This window comes from Cervus canadensis, chromosome 30 (assembly GCF_019320065.1).
Source record: "Cervus canadensis isolate Bull #8, Minnesota chromosome 30, ASM1932006v1, whole genome shotgun sequence".
Classification (NCBI taxonomy): Eukaryota; Metazoa; Chordata; class Mammalia; order Artiodactyla; family Cervidae; genus Cervus; species Cervus canadensis.
The window spans coordinates 7,477,452-7,502,376 of NC_057415.1; the positions used below are offsets into that span (position 1 = coordinate 7,477,452).

The window sequence follows — 24,925 nt, forward strand, 5'->3', positions numbered from 1 at the left end:
AGATTTTCTTTGCTGAATTTTATATCCTGCTTAGTGGGGTATTCAGAATATCTGATCATTTTCTCTCTTTTTAAAAGATTTTAAAAACTGAATTAATTTTTGACTGTGCTGGGTCTTTGTTTGCGCTCGTTTTCCCCAGTTGGGGTGAGTGGGGGCTGCTCTAGTTTTGGTGCCTGGGCTTCTCACTGTGGCAGCTTCTCTTGTTGCCGAGAACAGGCTCTGTTGTGGCGCGCAGGCGCGTGGTATATTCCTTGGGACCTGTGTCCCTGCGTCAGCACGCGGATCCTTAACCACCGGACCACTAGGGAAATCCTAAAGTTTTTTTTTTTTTTAACATGGAGAATTTTTAAGGTCTTTATTGAATTTGTTACAATATTGCTTCTGTTGTTTCATATTTTGATTTTTTTTTTGGCCGCAAGGCATGTGGCATCTTATTAGCTCCCCAACCAGGGATTGAACTTGAACCCTCTGCATTAAAAGGCAAAGTCTTAACCACTGGATCACTAGGGATGTCCCAAGTTCTCTTTTTATAGTTTAGAAAAAGGTGCTTTTAATTGATGTTTGGCTCAAAGGGCAGGTAAAGCCTCAACATCAAAATTGCTGTTGCTGGGGGATGGACACCTGACCCCAGGCTCTGGGTGTGGGCTGTGTCTGGGACGTAGAGGTGATTTGTTGCAGTTGCCTCATTTTGCAGCTGGAACACTGAGGCCCAGGGCTTTCTCCAGGTCTGTGCCCTTTCTCCATAGGACACACTTATGTCTGTAGCTGGTGCAGCTTCTGTGCATTTTAGCCCCCTACCGACAGTGAGTTCTGGTAATGGCCAGAGAAGCTTTCCCATTGCACAGACATGCATCTCTAATAGTAAGCTCACTTTCCAGAGGATAACTGAAAATGGCCTTGCTGTCCCACTTTGAAATGTGAGCTTTCATTAAGTGACAAGGCCTCTTAATGAAAGACAAACTGGAAAAGTTGATCAATAAAAGGCAATAGGTTCTGCTACATCAGGAGATGGAAGGCTGTTGTTCATTCTGGATCCTTTGGCTTGGGCAGACAGGCTTTTGTTCTGATAGAGTCAGGGGATCCAAAAGTCACATGCTGTGAGACATTTCTGCCTCTCTGACAGAAATCCTCTCTTTGTGCTGTCTCCTTGCCAGTTGAAGATGTCCTCTAGCGACTGATAGCTTTTCCATCCATGATTCTGCCAGAAAATGCTATTTTCCTGATTACCTTTCCTCCTCGTGGATTGGTCTGGCCCTGTCTTTTCCTCATTCTCTTTGTCTTTAAGGCAATTTGCAAAAAGACAGTCTATTCTTATTGTTTCTTCTTAGGAATTGCATCAAGAGGAGATGCTCAGTAACTGGAGTCTCATCAGTTTAGGCTTCATTCACTTATTCTGTCATTATTTATGTGTGAATAAATGTATTGGCTTACACACACTATATTGGCTCTTTAAAAATAAAAAATATATATAATTTATTTACCATAAAATTCACTCTTTTAAAGTGCACACATTTTTTTTTAGGGTATTCACAGGATTGTGCAAACATCACTCCTCTCTAATTTCAGAACATTCCTTGTGTTGTTCATTAGTCACTCAGTCGTGTCTGACTCTTTGCGACCCCATGGACTGCAGCCCGCCAGGCTCCTGTGTCCATGGGATTTCCCAGGCAAGAATACTGGAGCGGGTTGCCATTTCCTTCTCCAGAGGATCTCCTTGACCCAGGGATTGAACCAGAGTCTCCTGCGTTGCAAGCAGATTCTTTACTACTGAGCCACCAGGGAAGCCCTTAGAACATTCTTACTCTTCCCCAAAGAAGCTCCATATTAATTAGCAGTTACTTGTAATTTCCCAGACCATGGCAAAAACGAAAACAGAAAGTTCTCTGCTGATTTGCCTGCTCTGGACATTTCATAGAAATGGAATCACACAATATGTGGTGTTTTCTGTCTGGCTTCTTTCCCTTAGTATGATGTCTTCAAGATGCACATTGTTGAATGTATTAGTACCTTACTCCTTCTTATGGACAAAAAATATGTCGTAGAATATACTACATTTTGCTTATCCATTGATCAGTTGATGGATTTAAGGCTGTTTCCACTTTTTGGCTTTTCTGAATGAATATTATCACTTGTAGGCAACTTTTTATGTGGACATACATTTTCCTTTCCCTTGGGTATCTTTGCAGGAGCAGAATTGCTGGCTCACATGGTAATTAGGTCTTTAACTTTTTGAGGAACTTTCAAACTGTTTTCCCAAAGTGAAATTTTACATTCTGACCAACAGCGTCCAAGGGCCCCAATTTCTCCATACCTTCACCAACACCTATTGCTTTCTTTTTAGGATTACAGCCATCCCTAGGGGTGTGAGGTGGTATTTCATTGTGGTTTTGACTCTAGGCTTTATTATAAAGCCAGTCCACTTGTTCATGGACCTTTAGTCACACTTTTCTTAACCCATGATGTGAGAACTTGGTTTTGAGTATGTTTTCCTCACTCTGCATGGGGATATCGGATATGAAAAGTATAAAGATGTTCCTAGAGATGAGAAAGAATAATTGAAATTAGGGATGTCCCAGATAAACAGGCTTCCCTGATGGCTCAGCAGGAGACGTGGATTGGGTCCCTGGGTCGGGAAGATCTCCTGGAGGAGGCCATGGCAACCCACTCCAGTATTTTTGCCTGGATAATCTCATGTACTGAGGATCCTGGTGGACTACAGTTCATGAAGTCGCAAAGAGTCAAACATGATTGAGCAACTAGGCATGCATACATGCAGAAAAACAGGACTTTCTGTCCTCACCCCTGACAGTCCCAGAAATCCTCACTCTGGGGTTCACTGTCCCTGGCTGGCTGGACTGGCCACTTCCTTCCCTTTCAGACCCCTCTCTGCCCCTCCAGATGCACTGCTGTGTCACCATGGGTCCCAGAGTGAGTCCTGTTTTTCTGTCTTTTATGAGTACCCTTTATTCTGCTTGGACTTCCTTGGTAGCTCAGTTGGTAAAGAATCTGACTGCAGTACAGGAGACCCGGGTTCGATCACTGGATCGGCAAAGATCCGCTGGAGAAGGAAATGGCAAACCACTCCAGCATCCTTGCCTGGAAAATCCCTTGGACAGAGGAGCTTGGTGGGCTGCAGTCCCTGGGTTGCCAAGTCAGACATGACTGAATGATTTCACTGTGTTTATTCTGCTTTATGGTGGGGTGGGCAGGTAAGAGGTCTTGTGCCGGGGAGGTAACTTGGCCGAGGCCTTGTAGCCTCTTTGCTCCAGTGTTCTCTCTGACACCTTCTGTAGACTGCCAGGCCAGGGCAGTCTGCCGAGGACCGGAGATCTCCCAGGCTAGTCTGTGCCTGCCTCAGACGGACATCTCTGCTTTCCATAGGCCAGCATAATAAAACTAATCACATCCTGCATATGTTGCTCACAGTCTTTACTCAGGGTTGCTTTCTGCCTCTGTAAGATCAATTGTTGTTCAGTTGCTCGGTTATGTCTGACTCTTTGCAACCCCATGGACTGCAGATGCCAGACTTCCCTGTCCTTCACTATCTCCTGGAGTTTGCTCAAACTTATGTCCATTGAGTCAGTGATGACATCCAGCTATCTCATCCTCTGTTGTCCCCTTCTCCTGCCTTCTGTCTTTCCCAGCATCAGGGTTTTTTCTAACGAGTCAGCTCTTCACATCAGGTGGCCAAATTATTGGAGCTTCAGCTTCAGCATCAGTCCTTCCAATGAATATTCAGGATTGATTTCCTTTAGGATTGACTGGTTTGATCAAGAAGGTGGGAAATAACCCCCACTTCTGAGGAAATTGCAGAATAGAGAGGTTAACTGACTTGCCCAAATCCACCCAACTAACATGAGGTTGCAGACGACTCAGACCCTGGTCATCTGGATCTCTGGTCGGCGCCTGTCCTGCTTGGCATGTTGCTGTGGTCATCAGGTGTGATGCATGGTTTCAGTGCATGCCCTGGATCTCAGAGGACTCTGTTGTTGCTTTCCGGATGCTTCTGATGTCATAGTGATGAACACCTCATAAAACTGTGAACTGAGAATGGTGCTGGGTGGCTGGGGCTGCATTGATGTGGGTGGAGGGAGAGATAACAACCTGGGAGGATGTGGTCCTTCCCAGTGCCGTTTCAGTATTAGTCTGTGTAATCTCTGTGGTTTCCTCCACTATGAAACCCTGTTAATTCATCCATCAAGTCATTCACACATTCGTGGTCTTTATTAGGCCACTTGGCAGGTTCTGGTCTAGCCATTAGGACCGCAGATATGGGCTCTATTCTGTTCTATTGATGCCTACTGGGGAGACCCACAAAGAAAGGATTACAATAAAATGTGATCATTTTAATTTTTAAAATAAAAGAAGAATTTTGTTTGGCTGTACTGCATGGCTTGTGGGATCTTAATTCCCTAACTAGGGATCGAACCTGTGACCTCGGTAATGAAAGTGTGGAGTCTTAACCACTGGACTTCTGGGGAATTCCCAAAATGTAACCATTTTTAGATGAAGGGTCAGGGGCAACAGAGAAGAAATATTTAAAATGGGCCAGAGATGGTTATGGAAAAGCTTCCCCAAATAGGTCCAAACTTGGATGAAGGCGCTGAAGGCTGGCCAGTATTCTGTCCTGGAGTCTGATTGTGGAGTGGGCATTAGGAGGAGGTGTCCAATTAAAAGAGAGGCATGGGTGAGTGGATTGAGGCATGTGGAGTTAAGTATACGTAAGAGTGTGGAATGCTTTAGAATTTACAAGGAGATCAGTTTTGCTGGGTATATATATATTATCCTGATGATTATGGGGCCAGAATGCCAGTTATTATCACTGTTATTTAACATTATCCTGGAAGTCTTAGTCAATGTAATATGACAGGAAAAATAAGAAGTAACACTTTCAGAAAGCAAAATCCAAATGATTGGTATTTGTTAGGTGGTTTACCTTAAATACTCAAAGGAATTAACTGAAGAAAATAATTGGCTCTAAGAAGAAAGCTTATTAAGATGACTGAGTGTAGAAATATATTATTAAAAATTAATAGCTTTGCCATATGCCAGAAAGAACCAGTTGGAAAATATAATTTAAAAATCCCATTCACAATAGCAGCACAAAATATAAAGTAACCAAAAATTACAAGAATACATTTGTATGTTTTGGACCCAAGAAAAGACTTTAATCAATTTAAAAAGTGCTATGTTAATGAATATAAAGACCTAATACTCTGAAGAAGCAGATTATTTAGAGATTAATTATAAATTCAGTGTGATTCCAACCAAAACTTTAAAAAGTGTTGTTGTTTTTTTTTCTTTTTTTGGACACCGGACTGAATCTGAAGTTCTGGTGGAAGAATCAATAGGTAATAAGAACTAAGAGAAATTTGTAAGAAGCATAATGAAGAAAAGGATGAGCCGTCTAGATATTTTAAAAATATAATAATTTAGGTGGCATGGTCCTAGCTCCAGAAGAGACACATACATCAGTAGGAAAAAATAGAAAATCTGTAAGTGCCAACTGTATTTAAGTATTTGGTGTATGAAAAAAATAACATTTCTAACTCAGAGTGGAATGATAACATAGTTACAATATTATGCTGAGATAGTTAACTATTTGAAAAACAAGGAAAAGTAAACTCCTTACCTCAAATCATATGCCAAAATACCTTCCAAATGGGTTAATGTTAAATTTCAACAACAAAGTCAAAAGAGAAGCAGAAAAAAAATATAATCAAAGGGTCATACAAGGTATTTCATCAAAGGTAGAAACCAGAAAAGATGGTGACACTGGACTACACAGAAATTAAAACCCCCATCACAGTAAAATAATTAAAAGAAAAACAAGCAGTAGGAAATTTTATTTGCAATATATGACATAGAGCTGATAATATTTAACATATGAAATTGTAACATTTTAATGAAAGAGGCTTTAATAGTGAATGTAAAGGGTATGAACAAGGTATTCACAAAAGAAAAATAAGTCTCCTATTAAACTTAAGCAGAAATACTCATCTGGATGAGTAATGAAAGAAATACAAGTTAACTTAGCAATGAGCTAAGTTTTGTCTACCAGATTTTCAGATGTTTAACCCAATGTTTTCGTGAAATGGGCCTCATAGACTGCTGATGGGTGTTTATATTGGGATGACCTTTGTGGGGGGCAGTAAGACACTAGTTAACAGGAACTTTAAAATTGTAATAGCATTGACACATATACACTACCATGCATAAAGTAAATAGCCAGTGAGAAGCTGCTGTATAGCACTGGAACTCAGCTTGGTGATCTGTGATTACCTAGATGTGGGGACGGGGCGGGTGGGAAAGAGACTCAAGAGGGAGGGGATATTTGTGTATACGTAGCTGATTCACATTCTTATAAAGCAGTTATGCTCAATTAAAAAATAAATTTAAAAAAGAAGAAGTTTATGAAGAAAAAACATTCATACCCCTTGATCCAGGATAATCTGTGTGCAAACATTTAGTGGTAAGGATGTTCACTGCAATTGTGAGAAAAAATTAGAAACAACCTAAGTGACCAAAATAAGTGATTGATTAAGTAAATTATGGCCACTTCTAGAACAAAATGGTATGGAGTCATTAAAAAAACATTGTGGAAAATATTTATTAATATGAGTATGTTCACAGTGTATTGATGGAGAAAAGCAGGGCTTGATCACGTGTCCAATTTGATTTTACCTTTTTTTAGAGAAAAGCTTTATTGAAGTGTAATTTAAACTATAAAATTATACTATTTTCATAAAGGATATATATGTATGTATAGTGGGTAGGAAAAAAGATTGCATAGGCATACATCAGCATATTAATAGTGATTTTCTTTGAATGATGGAATAATAAAAATTTTTCCTTCAATTTTTTGGCATGTAAGTGCCTTCACACTTAAAGGAATTTTATAAAAAGCAAATTCCCTTGAAATTGTCATTTTCATCTGGGTTGCTATCTCTTACCCTTGTCATTCCTGGGAAGAAAGAAAATATAATGTAAGGCAGTGCTTAAATTTATGTATAGTTGCGCTGGGGTGTTTGTGTAGCGCCTAAACTCTCCACCATCCACACAGTTATAAAGCGTCATGGAAGCTCCCTGAGCAGCTGGGTCCCTTATCCGGCTTAGATCTTGTTGTCCAGATATACTGGCTGCTAGTCAGAGTCTTCTTAATCAACAAGAAGAAAAAAGACCCATTGAACTGCCAGCCCTCAGCCCGAGATGGGCAGCACATCATGGTACAAGGGCCGTGGTTCAGACTGCAGAGATGTTATGCTATGTTTTTGAATCCAGTCCAGATTCCTAGGAGGAAAACACCCGTCAATTATGCTGGCTCTAGATAGATCCCAGTCAACACATGACATCACCAACTCTTCCTTCCCTGGCCGCCTTTATTTGGAGGGGATGCAAGGAGAATTGTGCAACGTTGGAACAAACAGTGGAGCACGGATCCCCTGTGCTTTTGTTTCTGGGTTGAACTCCAGCCTGGTGGCCACTGTTCTCTTTATTATACACAGCGAGTCTGTCACAGCGGCTTTGCACAAGTGTGTTAATCGCTCAGTCGTGTCTGACTCTCTGTGACCCCATGGCCTGTAGCTCACCAGGCTCCTCTGTCCATGGGATTCTCCGGGCAGGAATACTGGAGTGGGTGGCCATGCCCTTCTTTGTACAAGCTTTGTGCAAGGGAGGAATCGTTCGGTTGCTAATTAGAGCCCCATGTTTACGACAGTTCTTGTTTGAACGAGGTGCTCTCGTCCTTATTATGTTATCTGGTGGGTGTCCACATGTGCCGTCCTGAATTACAGTAGGTGTGACCTCACTCTCACTCTGGTCTGTATTTTCAGAGAAAGATGACTGTCACTAGATCCCAGGGTGTGTTTGATTATCTCCTTTGATAGGAGTGTAAATGTGACCTTGTTTGATGAAGCGGCTTGCTATCCTTTCCTGTTATTGGCAGTGACCTTGGGCCGGAGCATTTCGATATGGCTCTTCACATTACGTATGTCAGTCTGTGTGTTTCATTAGGAAGCTGTAAGTCCTTGAGTTTCTGGTCAGGTTCCCTTCCCCACAAGGATCCAGCAGGAAGGAAAACAGACAGATGCAGTCTTTGCACGTGAAAGCCTTGTGGTGTGACTTTTATTTTTTCGTGATGTTCTGCACAGCCCTGTAATCTCTTATTTTTGGCAGGCCGGCCCCGAATCTGTGGTCGCGTAGTCCCAGGCAACCAAAGGCTGAGACAAACAGAGGAAGTGTCATTACTCACATGTTTCCCCCGCCACCTCATCTTGGCCCGACACGGCCAGTGGCCACCCCCTCTTTGAGGTGGAGCTCCTCAGAGCTGAGTCTGACCCAGCCCCACACAGGGTCCTTTTCAGTGGTCTCCCCCCCAGCCCCTGGGGTCCCCGTCCCTCATTAGTTTCCTGTATGCCTTTCATCATTTGTTTGTAGTCTGGAGTTTATTTATGGCAGACTTTGTGGTGAAAACTGGGAAGTCTCTTTGCAGGGCAAGAATAGAGAACGCAGATGTAGAGAACAGACTTCTGGACCCAGCAGGGGATGGAGAGGGTGGGAAGAATTGAGAGAGAAGCACTGAAGTATATACACTACTATATGGAAAATAGTGAGCTAGTGGGAAGCTGCTGTGCAACGCAGAGAGCTCAGCCCGGTGCTCTGCGATGACCTAGAGGGGTGGGGGGTGGTGGGAGGTAGGTTCAAGAGGAAGTGGACACATGTACTTAATGGCTGATTCACTTTGATGTATGGCAGAAACCAACACAACACTGTAAAGCAATTATCCTCCAATTAAAAGTAAAAAAAAACAACTGGGAAGTCTCTTCCATTTTCTTAAAACAGCCTGGAGGCCACAGGAGGTAGAGTAGGGAGCTCGCCTCCTCCCCTTCCACCCCCAGCACAGGCATGTAGGCACACACTCATATGTGCACACATGCATGGGTGTACACACACAAGCAGGCACACACACGTGTGCACACACAAGCAGGCACACACATGTGCACACACATGCACATGCATGTGTGAATATACATACACTCATGCATAACACATAGCTTCTGGTCGTCATCCTGGTACCCGGGGCCTTGTGTCTGGTAAAGGATGCTGATGGAAGGGGAGGGTCTGCTCAGGAAATCTGCAGATCCTGGGGCTGCCAGTGCTTCCAGCATTTAGGAAACACACCTCCTTCTCCTCCCTGCCTGGAGAGCAAAAGGGGAAAACCAGGTCATCCATCGCAGCCTGGAGTTACCGTATCCCTGGGGGGCCTTTGAAAATATAAACAGCCTCAATATTCTGAAAGCCTGCTGGAGATTCACACTGCCGTGATGTTTCCAGGGTAAGATCAGGTTTCATTGCTTGTGATTGGAATTACGTGGACTTTCTTCATGATGATTATTTTGTGTTCTCTGCTCTGCTTGGCCGTTTTTTCATAATCCAAATAGATGCATTTCTTCAAGCTTAAGACATTCCATTGGATGGGAAGATTGTTTCCATCATGGTGTCCTGGGGTCAGAGAGAGGGTGGGGAGGGTGGTTCCCTGGTGGGGGGGTGAAAAGTCTATACTTAGGCTTGTTGACAGAGGGTCTCTATGAGGCTTCCTGCTCTAGCGTTCACTGTCTTTTATTTTATGACCCATGCCTACTTGCTGTGTAAACAGGACAGATTTGTTTTGCTTGTTTTTGTCTAACTCAGTTTTATGCAGGAGACTGTTTGGCTGGATGAATACCTTAAAGTCCTAGGCCTCTCTTCTGGCACTGGGAGCCTCTGGCCTTCTCCTCTCAATAATGTCTTTATCTGCTGCCTTCCTACATTGTTACCCCTCGTGGGTCCTCCACCTGAGCCTGTCACCCTCCCCTGCCGCCCTGAACCCTGTCCCTGCCACCCAGCCCACAGCAGCGCTGGAGGGTTCTGTGCCTCCACAGTGCCCAAGCCCCGACCCCTTCACATTCTATGTCAAAGCCCAATTGAGCATGTGGAGAAGACTGACTTCATGCCAGGAATTATGTCAAGCAGTCTTACAGGCTCAATACATTCCTATTTTACTTTCAATTTATTTTGCAAATGGTTGTGTAAGACCTACTCTGGCAGACACTGAGATAAGCCCTTTATAAACACCAGTTCCTAACAACACTACAAGGGAATGCTGTTAGCCCCATTTGACAGATGGGAAAACTGAGGCCTGGAGAACATGAAGGATTCAGAGTTGTGCAGCTAGTGGATGGCAGAGCTGGGTGCCGGCTCAGGCTGCCAACTGGTGCTCTAACTTAAAAAAAATTATTATTTTAGATTAATTTTTAATCTAAAGTTAAGTTTCAGCTGTAAAATTAACTTTTCTTGGAATGTCTCTAGTTGCGGTGCATGGGCTTCTCATTACGGTGGCTTCTTTTGTTGCGGAGCATGGGCTCCAGAGCACAGGCTCAGTGGTTGTGGTATAAGGGCTTAATTGCCCTGCAGCATGTGGGATCTTCCCGGACCAGGGATCGAACCCATGTCCCCTGCATTGACAGGCAGACTCCCAACCACTGGAGGACCAGGTGAGTCCCTGTGCTCACAAACACACGCGTATTTGATGGGTGGGGTTGAAGCCCCGTTGCCTGATCAGGGCGTTTGAGAGTCAGCTGGCTTGCAGGCTGTGCAGTCCCTGTCCGTGAGGATCCTCAGGACTTCAGACGGCTTAGAGGAATTCCAGGACCCGAGCCTCAGGCACACTCGGTGTTTCTCCCACCACCGATGCCTGGATGCGAGGGGCCGCAAACTTGGCTTGTCTCCAGACGGAGACTCAGCGCGCCGGTCTAATTACAGGAAACAGGGCCCTCTCCACAGTTAGTCAATGATTTCGACATCTCTTGGAGAAATTCTGCATGGACCTGGAGTTGGAGGCTTTGCCTTCTAACGCGTTTGGCTGGAATGCTCACCTCTGGCTTCCCTTGCCTGCTCCCCCGGGCCATGGTTTCATCAGGCTGCTTGCAGCGGGCACTTCCTGTTCAGTGTCTTATCTGTCTGTAAGCGTTCATGGAGCTGAGAGAAAGCACAGCTGTGCTCTCTGCACTTGGGGCCCAGGGGCCTGGGCTGCTGCCTTGGCTTGCTGGCCTCACAAGGCGGCCTTGAGGGGATCAGCTTATGAGTCAGATGGACGAAGCTAAGAGAAGGTATGAGGGGACTGGAGAAGTAAGATGGCGGCCGTCACCATTTCATCATATTCTGGTTAAATTGTCAGTAACCTCTTTGTCCAGCGGGTTGATCTGTCTCTATAAGAGTATTGCTTCGTCCCCTACTTGGGTCTTGGAAGGTGGCCATTGATCTAAAACAGAGACGGCTTAGAATAGTGAAAAGAGCTTTGTTTTTATTCCCTTAAATAGCAGGCAAATAAAGTGAAAATAGCAGCGCTGGCTGGGGTGACATCCTGATGCGTGCCTAGAGGTGGTATGAAGCGATGATGCTCTGGAATGCAACATGTTCATCTGTATTAAGAACTGTAGCTCACCCAGTAAGCTCACTCGACGCTAGAACCCTCTCCAGAGAAAACCATTTAAAGTAAGGGGAAGATGGGAATTCCCTGACTGTCCAGTGGTTGAACTTAGGGCTTTCACTGCTGGTGTCTGAGTTCAATTCCTTATAGGGGAACCAAGATCCCACAAGCCATGTGGAGTGGCTGAAAAAAAAGTAAGGGGAAGTTATTTGCATGAACATGTCCATAGGAACGTTATGTATAATAGAGGAAAAGTGGAAGCATTCTATAGGCTCAACACAGGGGAATGGTGAAGAAAGTTGTAATAGATTCTTCAAAGAATAATTCTCATAAAAAATGGAATTATGAAGACTCTAAGACAACATTGGTATTAAGAAAAAAGCCACAGTTAAGTGAATGTGCCCTGTGATTATACCCACGTAAAACAAATACACATGAAAATTGTATAAATATTAATTACATTGAATTTGTTCATAGTACTTTTCAAGTCTACTGTATCCTTCTACTTTTCTGTATATTCATTCTATTAATTTTTGAGAGTTTGATATTGAAACTCCAACAAAAAATCTTAATTTATCTACTTAAAAAATAATTGTAATATAGAATGGAACTATATGTAATTTTTTTCTGTATTTTCCAAGTGTCCTGTAAAAGTGTTGCATAATTTCATAATTTAAAAAATAAAAAAGAGAAAAAAGCAAAAAAGAAACAATATATACATGCCAGATCTGGAAGATGATCTAGAAACTGGAAGATGATCTAGAAAAAAGATGAATAGTTATGATTGGGATGGTGGGATTGTAGGTAATATTTTCTCCTGTTAATAAGAAAAGTAAAGAAAACAGTACAGATTTTGGATTCAGACCTGGGATTAGTTCTGGTATTGCTACATCTCGTTATGTGTCTCTAGTGACTCTTCAAACTTCCTGGGACTCAGATTCCTCATCAGTGAAAAGCTAGAACCATTTCCAAGGGTCTCTGGATCTGAGCCCGATTATAGCCACTAATGGTCTCTTCAAGTGGAGTCTGCTGGACTGCTTATGTCAATAAACAATTTGTGAAAAAAAAACAACAAAAAAAAACCAAACAACTTGTGGGCAGTTAGTGCCATCATTGTGCACAAACTGTGAAGTTCCGTAAGCACTCTTGGTGGCTCCGGACCTGCTGTCACCCACCATTCACGGCTTGATGATGCTTTTCCTGAAGGTGCTACTGTGCACATCTACCTCAAGTGAGCAGAGAGCTCTTACATCCCTGGAGGCTGGTTTTGAAGCTCTTTCTGGTGAAGCAGGTGATTTCCTCCCCTCCCCATGCCGACCGGTTGCCTCTGGTGGGTTCCTTCCTGGAAGGTTGACCCCATGTTGCCTGCAGATGGGCTCTCAGACTCTCCATGTCTGCTTTTGATGAGTCAAGGAGAGGATTTCTGTGCATCATTTGGTTTGTAAATCCTCTTCAAGGATTTACACATCATAAATGGCCCTTCATTGCCACACAAAGATTGCGTTAGCTCTGCCTTTGATCATGCATGCAAGGAGGCCGTGTGCAAACTATACCCGAGCCTCAAAGAGAAAGGCTTTACGAGCTGCTGACATATTGACAAGCTCTTACCTGGTGCCCCAAATTGAATTTCAGTGACTCAGGTTGGCTGTATCCCCTCTGTCCACTGGGTTAAGTTCATTAGCTGCCTGCTTAAGTGAACCTGCATATGTTTTTGATGATGGAAGGGGGTTTAGGTTTGAAAAGTTGAGGTGTGTTCTTGATAGAAGGTGGTGGTTTGTTGTGTCTGTTGAACAAGGCAGGTTGGGAGTTGAGCTCTGAGACAGTGTCTGCAGAACTGCAGGTGAGTCCGGTAGCCTCCAGTTTCCTTGTCTGTGATGTGAGCGTTGTGAAACTGCCCTGTCTGCCTGATTTGAGCATCACCTGATCAGGCACACCATAGCACTTTGTGGACTACTTGCTATAGAGCTGTACCAAGGTGAGGTTGATATTGTTGCCATCAAACAAACATTGGCATGACATTATAAAATGATTTAATGGTCCTGTTCCTATTTTTAAAAAAAATTTCTGTAGGTAGGAGTAGATATGTTTTCGTAAAGTGAGGAGCTTTGGTTATGCCTTGTGCTAAATTGTGAAAATGGATTGAAAAGCCAAGAGGCCTTTCCATGATCATCGTTCGAATCGGAACTAATGCTGGGTTTGGAATCTGGGTCTTCTCTCTGCCCTGCTCCCCGCCTCTCCTTTCCCACCCTCTGTCTCTAGCTCTGATTCCTGGGCTCTCTAGGTTGCCTTCCAGCAGCCTGGAAGGAATGGGCAGCCTCCTTCCAGCAGGCCCAGGCCACGGGAAGGGAAGTCTGGGGGGCAGAGGGCATGGGCTGCAGGTATGGGGAGCTCTGAGTGCCCACCTGCAGCGTCTGGATGCACAGATGCCTGTGGGCAGCAGGGGCCACCCCTGATAGGTGCTGTAGCCTTGGCGCCCCACCTGCTTCCAGCTGCTTGGCATAGGGATTTGCCTGAGGCTGAAGAGGGCACAGGCCCCCAGATCCATCCCCCAAGTGAGTACTGAGTCTGAGGCCAAGGATGGGTCAGGACACAGAAAACTGCTTTGTCTGGGAGATGGGGTATTGGTGCTTTGGGGAGTCACACCAGGATGGTATGGGCAGCGCTGGGATGAACCCGGGGTGGGTTCAGGCAGGGGGGAGGCAAGGGTGCAATGGGCCGAGAGTGAAGGGGGGCGGAAACATGGGGTGTTGACAGCGTTCACCCCTGTCCAGAACTTGGCAGGAGACGCAGGGCCGGAAGTGAGCAGCAGCCTGAGAATGGAGCAGTGTCATTCTTATGTGTAGCTTTTAGTATATGGGGTTGGCCCAAAAGTTTGTTCGGGTTTTTCCATACACCTGTGGAAAAGCTCTAACAAAGCTTTTGGGCCAACCCAGTATTTTTTTTCCCCAAATAATACTAAAATAGTATTTTAGGAGCAGAGTTCGTTTGCTCCATAGCTGGCTACTCATCAGATCAGTGAAGAGGCTGTTTGTTTGTTTTATAAATACATTTTACTGACTCCTGCCCTGGCCTTTATTCCCACCAGATCTCTAGCTTAATGATTCTAGCAGTGATCACTGGACACTGAATGGTTTCTTATGGCTTGACATGGTTGATATGAACATGTGTGCTCAGTTGCTCAGTCGTGTCTGACTCTGTGACCCCATGGACCCGCCCGGCTCCTCTCTCCCTGGGATTTCCTAGGCAAGAGTGCTGGAGTGAGTTGCCATTTCCTTCTCCAGGGGATCCTTCGGACCCAGGCATCAAACCCTCATCTCCTGTGTCTCCTGCATTGCAGGCAGATTCTTTACCCACTGAGCCACTGGGGGATAGTTGCTTAGTTTTAAAAGCGAGATAATGTTAAAGGAGGCTCGGGAAAGACAGAAATAAAAGGATGACCCTGGTGCCTCAAGGTTCGAGCAGTTGGTATGCCTGCGATTGTTCTAGATAGTTCTAGCTTTTAGGAAAGTGCTTCCTTGCATGGCAGGAGAAGCAGAATATTTGCACCAGGCGAGTAGTTAGCCCTGGAAGCATGTGGTTTAGAGGCATTTTAATATTTCACAACGGGATTTACGAGGGAGTTTTCCTTATGAAGTGTTGTATTAATAACTCTGCCTTCCCTGCTGGTCATTTAGAGCACGCTTGTGTAGCAGGCACTCTTCAGATGGTTTCTGTATTGACTCATTTTCACCTCCCTAGAAACCTGTGAGTTAGGTACTTGTATCAATCCCATTTTACAGATGAGGAATGTCAAGTCCCCAGAGGTTGACTGTCTAACCCACAGTCACATGATGAAGAGATGGCAGAACAGGCCAGGAACTCCGTCTTCTGACCTCGCCCCTCCTCCCCTGCGTCTCCTGTATTCCCCGGCGCAGGTGCTTTCTCTTCCCTTTTTGCCTCTTTTGAGGACAAAAACCATGTTATCCTAACTGGCAGCCCTGACTCCCCAAAGGCTGTTATCTCTCCAGCAACAAAAGCCACACTCTGCTGAATAGGTCGCCCGGCCTTTGGCTGAGGAGACGCCGGCCCGGCAGCTCCAGCGATAAGCCAGCGGTGGCTGTGCTGCCATCTCCCTGGTGGTTTGCTTTTAATTCAGGTCCATTAATTTATCTCAGATGGAAATGGGAGGCCAACGTGCACACAGCTAAGCACGAGGCCTGGAGAAGGAGGCCCAGTGCTGATTCTGGAACGGGGGGCTGGAGAGGGGCCGTTCTGATAGGGTAAAGGCCCCAGGGAGCACGGGCGGTGTGTGTACTGACTACAGGAGATTCTAGACCTGCCGCTACAGGGGTCTGTGTTTGAGTCTCCAGAGAGGCAGGGGGAGAGCCTTCGGTGGGACCCGGCAGGGCTGACTCCCCACACCCATCTTCCTCCTGCTCCATCTGCTTATCCTCCCAGCAGGCTTGGAGTGTGGTTCCTGTTCAGCCCCCTCAATTCCAGGACAAGGACTGCGGGGGTGACTTTTCTGGCATCTCTCTATGTTCTAAATATGAAGAACTGATTAGAAACACTAACTGCTGGCCTTTTAAAAATCTGGGGTCTTAGATTATGTCAGGGCTGACTTCCCAGGTATGATGTTGTATGCACTTTAGCAAGATATTGCCCTTGTGGAGGGGGTACCAGACTGGGTGGAGGGTCTGAGGCTCTTTCTGTGTCATTTCTTACAACTACCTGTGAATCTTTAATTACCGTGATGGTGTGCTTGTAATTACCACAATCGTGTGCTTAGTCACTCAGTTGTGTCCGACTCTTTGTAACCCCATGGACTAGCCCGCCGGGCTCCTCTGTCCATGGGATTCTCCAGACAAGAATACTGGAGTGGGTTGCCAAGATCCACCAGGGGATCTTCCTGACCCAGGGATCGAGCCTGCATCTCCCGTGTCTGCTGCACTGCAGGTGGATTCTTTACCTGCTGGGCCGTCTAGTCTGCCACAAATACCATTGTTGTTGCTTAGTTGCTAAGTCCTGTCGGACTCTTTGCAGCCCCATGGACTTTAAATAGGGTCTTTTAAATACTGCAAACTCCAAAGAGGCCCTAGATTTGAATTTTCCAGGAGCAGCAATGTATTTACATGGCGTTAACACTTTGCTGATATCCAGAACACATAACAATAGGATACCAAAACCACTCAAGGCAGTAAAAAGCAATGAAGTGCTGATATAGGCTATAATGGAGGAACCATGAAAACACCATGCTAATTGCAAGAAGCCAGACACAAAAGACCACATGCTGTATGATTCTTTTTTTTATATGAAATATCCAGAGTAGGCAAATCCATAGAGACAGAAAGCAAATTAGTGGTCCCTTAGGGTTGGGAGTTGAGAGATGGGGGGGTGGGGAGGGGCTGCTGATGAGTATGGGGTTTCTTTTTTTGGGTGATGTTCTACGATTAGATTGTGGTGACGGTTGCAGAACTCTGTGACGAGACTAAAAACCATTGAACTGTACAGTTTAAATGTGTAAATTGACTGGTATGTGGATTATATTGCAATAAAGCTATTAAAAAAAAGTGTAACGTCCTTTGACAGTTTTAAGAGAAATAATAAAAGTCCTTGGGAAAGAGCTGGTGTCCTCTAGATGCAAGCACTTCCAGACACTGGTTGGAATGCCTCAATTCAGGCCACTGCCTTGGGGCATGTTTTGGCTCCCTCATAAACCAGATTCACAGGCCTTCCACTGAAACCACAGTGGTGTTTCTGATGCTCCTCCTGAGGGTATGAAAACTCAGTACGTGCCAGACATTTCGCCAGGTGCTTTCACACGCTTTCTTTTTGTAAAAATTAATTTGATTGATTTATTTATTTTTAGCTGTGCTGGGTCTTGGTTGCTGCATGGGCTTTTCTCTAGTTGCAGCGAGCAGGGGATGCTCTCTAGTAACTGTGTGTGGGCTTCTGGTTGTGGTGGCTTTTCTTGTTGTGGAGCACACGCTCTAGGGCACATGGGCTTCAGTGTTGCAGCTCTGGGGCTCTAGAGCCCAGGCTCAGCAGTTGTGGTGAACTGGGCATAGTTGCTCCGCAGTGTGGGGCTCTTCTGAGACCAGAGATCGAACCTGGGTCTCTCGCTTTGGCAGGCGGAGTCTTTGCCACTGAGCCACTCGGGAAGCTTTCACATGCTTTCTTGAACTTCTCGAGGCCCTGCATGCATGGATGCTTGATGCCCATGTTTCATATGTGAAGAGATGGTGGTTCCAGGGAGTATACACAGCAGAAAGGTGATGCTGTGGGAGTCAGCATCAGAACGTGGGGCTCACCGACCCAAAGGCCGTCTTCTTTTCCTTGCCTGCTGCCAGACTGGGTTGATGAGATGTCCCTCTAAAGACAGAAGCCAGGCCCTCCCAGGGACAGATGACTTAGGACAGTCACCAGGGAAAAGGCCTGTGGGTGCCATGCAAGTCGTTTCCAGGCTCTGTCCTCCTCCTCGGGGCATCTCTGCTCCCTCCGGAAATGACTGTGACACTCTGCCCTGTTCTCTGGAGCAGCTCTTCCCAGGAGACCTTCTGTGGAAAGAGAACTGTGGGAAAACATGAGGAGTCATTTCGTGGACACGTTTCTGAGTGTCGTTCATTCTGGCAGGAAATGTGTTTATTTCCCAAAGTCCTCAGCTTTGCCTGAGCCCTGAGTTTTCAAGGGTTCATAACTCTAAGAGCTGTTTTTGGATAGGGAGGGAACCAGATATTTTTGGTACGTGATAAAGCTGTTGTGTAGAAAACAGGACCCTGATGGTAGAAGCGGCACAAGGGAATGACCTTGGCGAGGGGAGTCAGTGGGAAAAGGTTTGCACTCAGTTTCCCTGGTGGCTCAGTGGTAAAGAATCCTCCTGAGAGTGAAGGAGACAGGGTTCGACCCTGGGTCAGAAAGATCCCCTGGAGAAGGAAATGGCAACCCATTCCAGTATTCTTGCCTGGGAAATCCCATGGACGGAGGAGCCTGGTGGGCTACCTTCCACGGGGTCACAAAGAGTCGGACACGACTGAGCGACTAAACGATAATAACAGCAAGTGATACTCAGGGTGGTCCCAGGAAGATCCCTCAGCTCCCGGGGAACTTATTAGAAGTGCAGATTCTCAGGTCCCCGCCCAGGCCTACAGACTTTGAAAGTCTGGGAGTGATGTCCAGGAAACTGGGTTTTAATTAGCTCTTAAGATAATTTTCTCTGAAGTTTGAGGAGCCTAGCACCCGATGATCTTACATACGCTTGGGGTTGAACAGGAAAATCTGGTTGTGTTCCCAGGAGGGCATGCCCTTCTGAGCTTGACCTATCTTGCAGGGTGATGTATGAGCTGGAAGGGAGCATTCATTCATTTGTTGAAAATACGTATTGAGCACTTCCTGTATCAGTGCATCCACACCCTGCTCTGGGAGACTTTACATCTCATGGAGGAGGGTGGGGTGGGGTGGAGTGGGGGCTAGAGTCAGAGGGTAAAGTGTGCTCAGTCGTGCCTGACTCTTTGTGACCCCTGGACTGTAGCCCTCCAGTCCTCTATGCATGCCATAAAGTAGGGAAACCTGATGCAGAACTGCTGGAAATGGAAATGTGACCCTGGAGTGCTGACATTTAACCCAATCAGAAGGGGGAAAAAAGCCGAGATGCCCAAGGAAAGAGCAAGGTGAATGGATTTCCAAAGAGAGGGCACTGCCCCTGCAAAGATCTGGGGGTGGGGAAGTTGGCAAGTCAAAGAATGAAACATGGCCGGCCACGGTGGCCTGGAGGTGGTGAGCAGTGGGTAGGTAGCAGAGATTACGTTGGAGAGATAAGTTGGGGCTGATTTTCAGAACCAAAAAGAGGAGTTTGAGTTTTGCTCTACAGGTGATGAGCAGCTACCGGAGGCTTTGGAGGAGGGCAAGTGATGAAGCAAAGGGTGTGACTAGGGAAGATTCTGCCAAAACTATGATTGCTACTAAGTCGAATTTTAGTCCTTTTTCTTTTTTTTGCTGAGGGCAGGGGGAACCAATTTAGAAGGAAAAATTGGAATCACTTTGTCAGAGTTGCTGTGTTAGTAGATGGAACAGACTTGTATTAGAAGTCTACCTCCTGCAGAAAAAACTAACACAACATTGTAAGGCAATTATATGCCAAAAAAAAATATACATCCTCATTGCTTTCGTTAGGTAACATTGCATGTTATATGTATTACAATACCAGCTTTGTATTTACCTATTAATTACATATGCTGCTACTTATAAAAAGTAAATTTTGTCAGAAGAAAATTCAGCTTCGATGTTCATATTTCCCAGGCATATAACGCCAAGCTCAATTGATTGCAGTTGAGCAGTGTCTGTGAGATTTGATCCAGTTCAGAAACTCAACCTCACTAGTGTTGCCTGCGCTGGCATTTTCTTAGCTGAGAACTGCTTACCTGGCTATAGAAAATCTAATATATAAAAGAATGATTCATTGCTTTAGGCGTCAAGAGTCCTGGGTTTTGTCCTCTTGGTTGCATAAGTTTGAATTGACCTTGGACACGTCACTTTGGTTTGTATTTGAGTGTCTCTGGGCAGAAGATGAGTAATAAGAATCATGGCCATTGGGCGAGAGCTCTTCAAGACCTAAGAGAGACCACAGCCCATGCAAAGGCCCTGTGGCAGAGGGGAGCAGGCTGATAATATAGCAACTCAAAGGCGGCCACTGAGCGGCTGGTGAGAAGAGTGCAAGGGGCAGATGGTCCAGGGTGATTTCTAGAGGTAGGCGAGGATCTTGTCAGGAACTTTAACTTTTGTCTGGGGACTTCCCTGGAGTGCGCTCAGTTGTGTCAGAATCTCTGCAACCCCAGGGACTGTAGCCCACCAGGCTGCTCTGTCCATGGGATTTTCCAGGGAAGAATACTTGGAGGGGGTTGCCATTTCTTCCTCTAGTGGATCTTCCCCAGCCAGGGATCAAACCCACACTCCTCATTGGAGGTGGATTCTTTACCACTGAGCCATCGGGGATAAGACTCTGCACTCCCAGGGCAGGGGGCTTGGGTTTGATCTCTGATTAGGGAACTAGAACCCCCATGCTGCTACTCAGAGTTCGTATGCCGCAACTAAAGATCCTGCCTGCTTCTGTACTAAAGCCTGGCACAGCCAAATAAATATTAAAAAAAATTTTATCTGAAGAGTGAGGGGAAACCATTGGAGGATTTAAATTGGGGAGGGACGTAAGGTTGGACTTCCCTGGTGGCTCAGTTGGTGAAGAATCTGCCTGCAGTGGAGGAGACCCAGGTTCGATCCCTGGGTGGAGAAGATCTCCTAGAGAAGGAAATGGCAACCCACTCCAATATTCTTGCCTGGGAAATCCCATGGACAGAGAGCCTGGTGGGTTACCGTTGGACATGATTTAGTGACTAAATTACATAATGTTGATAGATATGCTGTTTCATTGAATCCTCATAACCAATGTATGTGGTACGTAATATCCCTGTTTTTTAAAAAAATATTTTTCTTGATGTGGACCACTTTTTAAAGTCTTTAGTGAATTTGTTACAATATTGTTTCTGTTTTATATTTCGTTCTTTTGACCCCGAGGCATGTGGGATCTTAGCTCCCCAACCAGGGATCAAACCCATGCCCCCTTCATTGGAAGGCGAAGTCTTAACTACTGGACCACCAGGGACGTCCCCATATCTCTATTGTAAACCAATCCAGAAACTTAGGGTCGTGGAGATGAAGTGACTCACCTTGCTGGTGGGGAGTGGAGCCAAGAAGCAAAGCCACGTGCGCCTGACTAGTCCTCTGTACTCCTTATCAGCCTATTTCAATAATAATATAACAATAACCGCAGTTTTAAAATGCTTTGAACTCTTAGGATGAACGATCGCCCTTGAATTACAAAGTGGTATTATGCTGCAGAAATCCGAGTGGTGATGAGATAGTGGATATGCTGGGGAAACTTTACATTTGATCTTAGCCGAAAGACGGAGAAGCAATTGCCGGGGACCTTTTAAAAGGCCCCGTCTGCGTGGCTCTGGTCCAGCATCTTCAAGTTCCCTGTCGTCTGGTGGAGGGTGTCCCTGAAATAGCTATCAATACAGAAAAGGGCTTGGTGGCTCCGGCTCGCCATTTGACACTGCCATTGTCCAAAAGGACTCATTGTCCGTGAAATGTGCCCGAGGTCTGTGCTTTCAGGAGTTTTGTGCCGGGAAATCAGATCTGGGCAGGTCATGCATGGTTTCACTGGAGCAGTCAGGCCACGCCAAGTTTCTGCTTTCTCCTTGTTGGGTAGTCTCCTGGTTAAGTGGATTCTTAGAACCTGGTGGTGGAGTTCCATCTTAATTTTGAGCCCTTGTTCAGGGTTGAAATGGGGAAACAACTTCTGGCTTGCACACCTGGAAGCTCCTGTTGGTGACGACGACACTTCTCTTTCTTTCTAGTTGACCACGTGGTTCCTGAGCCTGGGACGAGCCTGCTGGCCGCCTTCGACCAGTGGCGGGAATGGGCCGACAGCAAGTCCTGCTGCGACTACTCTCTGCACGTGGACATCACCGAATGGCACAAGGGCGTGCAGGAGGAGATGGAGGCCCTGGTGAAGGACCATGGTAGGTCGCGCCCACCCGGCGCTCCCTGGCGGTGTTTCCGTCGCAGACCACGAGCTGCCCCAGCTCTGAGCAAAAGCTGTGTGGATGGTGCTCCGAGGGGCCGGCTGCGCCTGCCTGAGTGCCGGGAGGGAGGGCGTGGCCTGCAACTCGTGCTGGGCCTGGCCGTGGTCAGACAGTGGTCACAGCTTATTGGTGTAAGCACACTGCGTGTGCGTGCCAGCCGGGCTGGGGAGCTGAGGGTGACAGAGGGATTTGCTCTTAAAGGAGAAGAGTGCACCTCCCAGGGAGGACTCTGGGTAATCTTAGAGGAGAGCCCGGGACCCTGAGTCCAGGACTTTGGCAGCCTCTGTTTGCAAACCCAGGAGAACCAGGGTAGATTTCAGGGTGGTGAGGCTCTGGAACCACACGAGGTGTCTTTTTCTTGTTCCATAGGACTATCTGGGGGAGCCAGCTTCTAAGGACTGGGTTCTGAAAGATTCCCAGGGATGTTGGGGGGATCTTAATCACCTCCAGGTGCCTCTGGGTCCCTCTTATCCACAGAAACCTTAGGGGCTTGGGTGATGTTATCAGACAACATCATCTTTGGGGGTCTTCTTGACCTTGGCTGTAGACTGGAGATCACATGGGGTCACATGTTGACCTCTTTGGATCCAAATCATCAAGGAAACATCTATGCTCTATGGCTCTGGAACTTCTAGACTCAGAAATACCATGAGCTGAGAGTAAAATCTAGGCATGGATGTGGTAGATATCTATAGATACGGTGGGAAAAGCTTAGCATGATAATCTGTAGTCTGGGGCTTATTTCTCTTCTCTTCCACAAACTAGCTGTGTGACCTTGGCCAAATCACTTAAACTTGATGAGTCTCAGTTTAACAAAAAGTCTCACATGAGGATATTGGATTAGATACCCTAAGATTCATTCCCACATGGAGGTCCCACATGAAAGAAACTAGGTAATCCTTGACCTTTCTCACTTTTGCAAATGCTGAGACTCAAATGGATTAAATGCTAATAATGAGTTTACTCCACATCAGCCTGGAGGGTTCCCATAGCAACTGTTGCCTAGCAGGAGAGAAGGGCCAAAGTGTCCCAAGGCATTGAACACAGGCAGCTTCCAGCACCCCCTGTGGCTTGAATTAAGCTCTAAGGCTAGCAGGTTGTCAGTACAGTTGTTTACCCTTGTGATGGATGTTGAGCAGGGATGTTTGGTCTGCTGCTTTTGGAAGCAAGAACTCTAAAATGCGAGGGTGAGAACTGTGACATCTGCTGTTGCACCCACAGACATTTCTGAAAAATCAGCATAGAAGGCAGTCCGTTTACCGGAGAAAAGACATTTATTACAGATCTTTGAATTCACTTTCTTGTTAGAGTCACAACAGTTAGGAGCAAATTTCTTTTTAATGTTTAACTTTTAATTATGGTAGAATACAGCATAATGTGAAATTTGCTGTCTTAGTCATTTTAAATGTACAGCTCAGTGACACTGAGGACATTCCCACTGTTGTGCGGCCATCACCACCGTCCATCTCCAGACCTTTCTTTCATCTTTCCAAACTAAAACTCTGTCTCCGTTAAACCATACCTTTCCCTTCCCCCAACCCCCATTCTACTTGTTGTCCCTCTGAATTTGGCATGTAGGTGGAATCCTACAGTGTTTGTCCTTTTGTGACTGACTTATTTCACTTAGCAGAATGTCCTCAAGGCTCATCCATGTTAGATTCTAACATCCTGTGTTCGAATTCCCTTCATTTTAAGGCTGAATAATATTCCATTGTATGGATGGACATTTTGTTTAGCCCTTCATCCATGGACACTTATTTTGCTTTTACCTTTTGGCTATTTTGAACAATGCTGCTGTGAAAATGGGTGTGCAAATACTGGCAATTTAAAATTTTGATATAGTTTTAGAGAAAACTGTAAAAATATTAAAAAGAACCCTTATGGCACTCTAGTACCAGATTTTCCAGTTGTGTTTTATCACATTTATTTGCCTTATCTTTCTGCCTCTGTCTTTATCTCTGTCTCTCTTTATCTCTTCCTTTCTTCCTCCTTCTGAGTTTCTCTCTCCACACACATATGCATATTATGACTTCCTTATTCCCCAGATGATTTGGTTTATCTGTGAGTCATGTCTCCAGCTCTATGCTTTGTCTGTCCTCTAGGGGTGAATTCCTTCCTCGTGTACATGGCTTTCAAAGATCGCTTCCAGCTCACGGATTCCCAGGTAAGAAAAGCCGGCTTTTCTTACTGGCGTTTGGTACATTTGGGCCAGTGCTGTTGCCTTTTCTGTTTTTGGCAAATAGTTGCTTTCTAATGTTGTGTTAGTCAAATGAATCAGCTATATGTGCACATATATCCCCTCTCTCTTGGACCCCCATCCCAGCCCTCTAGGTCATCACAGAGCACTGAACTGAACTTCTGGGCTCTATCGCACCTTCCCACTAGCTATCTGTTTTACCCCTGGCAGTATGGTACTGGCAGAAAAACAGAAATATAGATCAATGGAGCAAGATAAACCCATGCACCTGTGGTCACCTAATCTATGGCAAAGGAGGCAAGAATATACAGTGGAGAGAAGACAGTCTCTTCCACAAATGGTGCTGGGAAAACTGGACAGCTACATGTAAAAGAATGCAGTGGGAGCATGCCCTGACACCACACACAAAAATAAACTCAGCGTGGACTGCTGCTGTCTCCACAGCTGCCTCTGTGTATGCTTACGGGAATGGTTGGTGGATGAAGTCCCTTATGTCACTCCCTTCAGGGGATGGTGTGAAGCCCGAGCCCTGGCCCCCCGGGACTGGTGTTCCCAGGCTCTGGAATCGGGCACCTGGCTGGGCAAGTATAACTGAGAGGGGTTCTCAGACCCCCCTCAGCAGACCTGGTGCAGAGCGGGTGCCAC

The 24,925-nt window shown here is 45.7% G+C and overlaps 1 protein-coding gene across 1 annotated transcript in view; it reads left to right on the plus strand.

Moving 5' to 3' along the window:
* Positions 1 to 24,925, plus strand: part of DPYSL2 (dihydropyrimidinase like 2) — a 79,752-nt gene that overhangs the window by 21,660 nt on the left and 33,167 nt on the right. The window contains exons 4-5 of the mRNA XM_043452896.1: positions 21,856 to 22,020; positions 24,186 to 24,247. Of these exons, the coding sequence (XP_043308831.1) occupies positions 21,856 to 22,020; positions 24,186 to 24,247 (227 nt within the window). The remainder of the gene's footprint in view (positions 1 to 21,855; positions 22,021 to 24,185; positions 24,248 to 24,925) is intronic.